Below are 3307 nucleotides of genomic sequence, written 5' to 3' on the forward strand. Positions count from 1 at the left end.
TTTTTTTTTTTTTTTTTTTTTTTTGGGGACCCATAAGGGGGTTTCAACCCTTGGCTTGGTGTTGTCCGCACCGCGCTCAGCCAGTGAGTGAACCGGCCAACCCTATCTAGGATCCGAACCTGCGGCGGGAGTGCCGCTGAGCTCCCAGTGCCGCACTCTCCTGAGTGCGCCACGGGGTCGGCCCAGCTCTAATCTTTTGATAGCCTGGACAAACCAATCTGGTCATGGCTGACATACCCTAGGCTACAAAAGCACAAAGTTCAAATGCAAGTGTTTAATAAATAGGAAGACCAAAGGAAAAACAGCATACCTCTCCATTTCCTACCGGTGGACCCACTGTGGCTGTGGCCTCCTCAAGTAGACTGATGCCTGATGACCCATTTGCACTGAGCTTTCCTAGTGATACTGCCTTCAGCAGCTCCTCCATTTTCTTCCTTGTTTCCTCCTTTGTTAGAGCCAGCTCTCTCTTTATGAGCTCTGCACCATGCCATTGCTGCCATTCTGTAAAGCAGTGTCGGAGAACTTGTTTCCGGTTATACTCAGCGGCCAGTTGTTGTTTTCTAAGCCACAAAGCACTTCCATTAAAATAAAGAAACCATTTACAGTTTATTAATTGATAACATAAATGAAACACAGGTCCGAAGGAGTCCCAGAAATGCTCGATCTTAGCTCCACCTTATCCTTTTATATTAAGCTAAATGGAATCATTTTATAAATTCTCTAGTACAAAGAGTCTCATCAAAGGTGTCAGCACCTTAAGAAATTACCTTCAAGAAGAAAGAGTGACTGTTCTGTTCTATCATGTCACAGAGATGTAATAATTTTTTTGATTACAATAAAATAGTTTCTGACAGCTTTTGGAGGGAAAGGAGCAAAAAGAATAGGTATATAAATAACTACTTTAAAAAGATGAATGTATGAGGGAGAGAGAGATTCAGCTATGCTTGAATACCTAAGAAAGAGGTTTGGGAGAAAAAGAAAGGACAAGGACAATAAGACTTACAAAATCAAAGTAAAACTATAAGGGTGAATTTTGTGAAAGAAGAACTTGGTCGGGAAAACAATTGCCAAAGAGAAGTACCTATTTACCAAATTCTTGAACTGAATGCATGACTGCCTTGTGAAGATACTTGGGAAACACTAGATACGAGTGAAAGACAAAGGCACTTGCTCTCATGACTCATTTGTCATCCAGCCGTTCCTAAGGAAAAGCACCCTTTGACTCACAGAAACTTTATAAGTGTTACAGGACATGACTGAGTGGAGTTGGGAAGAGGTGTCAGTTCCAGCCACATTCTCTTCCTAATAGGAATCTCCATTAGAAGACAATTTGGTGGCAGCCAGTTGACAATTCAAGCATAGAGGTCTCTGGGATCTATCTATAAGTAGATGGTTATTATCCCTGAAGAAGTGAGCTGTGAGCTTGGAACTTATTATGTGGCATCAGTTTTAAGTGTTAAAACCTAAAATTATTTAGACACCTACTTGATTTTTTCTTTTAAAGGTGACTCATAAGTTCTCCATAACAGTGTTTGCATATCCATTTCTGTTAAACATTTATAAAGCTTAACTCTCCTCAAGAACTCTATGGGGTCATATCAAGAAAACCATAAAGTTCTTAAGTCAGTTTCTACAGTTCTTAGATGCTTATGTGACTTATAAACCTTTTTTGACTGCCACCTACAATAAGAAAAAATATGACACTGTGACTCGGTACACAAATTTGTGAGTGTGTGTGTGTGTATAACAAAAGTATATACAGTATGATTGAAACAAAAGTTTCACCAAACAATATTTACTCTTTCTACCAGAGACGCTCTGATATTTCTGTTCTAATCTATGCTATATTTCTTTAAAAAATAAGCAATTCTGCCAACAGCATATTTCATTATATATAATTGATGATAGGTACTCAGTAAACACTTGGTGATTGACTAGTGATTTTTGTCAAGAAGTATAATATAGATGGTAATAAAAATTTATATATAATATTTTACTTTTATGAAAATAAGTATCTGAGACCAAATAAGCTTGAAATAAAAATTTTAGAAGAAATAAGAATAATAAATCAGGTAGCAACACAGGTTAAGAGCAAGCTCCAAAAATATCAGTGTAGAAATAATGAAGCAAACAAAAAACCTTATAACACTTTACTCAAATGAGTAAAAATCATAAGTTCCTACAGGATAGAAGATGTACATTACTCTGTCTGATTAATGTAAAATTTAATTTACATCAATCTGCTCAGGAAGGAGTGTGAAATTTACCTGATGTGTTAATTTTATGTTTTTACAGCTTAAATAGCCAAAAGCGGCACTGGGGTTTTTTGACTGTCAGGGAGGAGATTGTTTGGACACTATGAAAGGCAAAGAGAAAAATATTTCTGTAAATACAACAAGACCACAAAAGTAAGAAAGTGAGTAAAAAATGCGTGTTCACTATAGTGCTTAGGGCCCAGTCTATAATGGTCATGTAAGTGATTTGAAAATACAGTTAAACTATCTGTGCTCGTGACTTGAGGCAGAAAGGCAGAGGCACAGAAGCTAGGAATCCAGAGATAAGGCTAGTTCCACTCTTGCTCCCTTGCAGTTCACTTCAGCAGAGTGACAATGTTCTGTGTAAGCCAATTTATACACTTTTAAAAAGATGAAACTAAAAATATAACTATTTCTGAAAGTGAAAAATCACTTAAAAATTTTAAAACCTTAGTCAGATGCTCACCTAAAGAAATGGTTTCAGACACAGTTCCCAAATAATCATAAAATGCAGGACAGAGCTTCCTTATGAAAAACAACCTGTCCTAATATGACTGCAAGCTGAAATCAGGGAGTTTCTAGCAAGAATGTACAAACTGGTCATCACACTTAACGTAACTGCATGCAGAGAAAGGCTGTCTCTGCAGACCTTAGAATATAAAATACAGAAGATTTAAATAGGAATTTAAGTATGAGCCATGCTGCCCATCAATACCTCAAATGACACTTAGTAACTAAGTGTCATTTGAAGTGTATATCTCTAGAATCTAGAAGTCAGAAGAACACTAACTAGACATGGGACACTGGATGAGGACTGAAAGTTTCTAAGCTGTGAGTTCATCCTCAAAAATGGTGTTGAAAAGCCCTATACAGCCTATCTTACAAGATTTTCTTCTTGAGAATCTGATTAAATAAAAAAAGAACCTAAAAATGTAGAATAAAATTCACATGTAAGGTAATAACACTGCCTTAGGACAAAACTACCAGGTACTCATATCTAAGAAGTGTCTTGGATTTTTTTAAAAAGGGAATGAGATGATAAATAACCACAT

General features: G+C 36.7%; 1 protein-coding gene across 1 annotated transcript in view; it reads right to left on the bottom strand.

Moving 5' to 3' along the window:
* Positions 1–3307, bottom strand: part of KIAA1407 (KIAA1407 ortholog) — an 86143-nt gene that overhangs the window by 40730 nt on the left and 42106 nt on the right. The window contains exon 10 of the mRNA XM_008580141.1: positions 311–560. Coding sequence (XP_008578363.1) covers positions 311–560 — 250 coding nt within the window. The remainder of the gene's footprint in view (positions 1–310; positions 561–3307) is intronic.

The sequence above is a fragment of the Galeopterus variegatus genome, unplaced genomic scaffold (genome assembly GCF_000696425.1).
Source record: "Galeopterus variegatus unplaced genomic scaffold, G_variegatus-3.0.2 Scaffold84, whole genome shotgun sequence".
Lineage (NCBI taxonomy): Eukaryota > Metazoa > Chordata > Mammalia > Dermoptera > Cynocephalidae > Galeopterus > Galeopterus variegatus.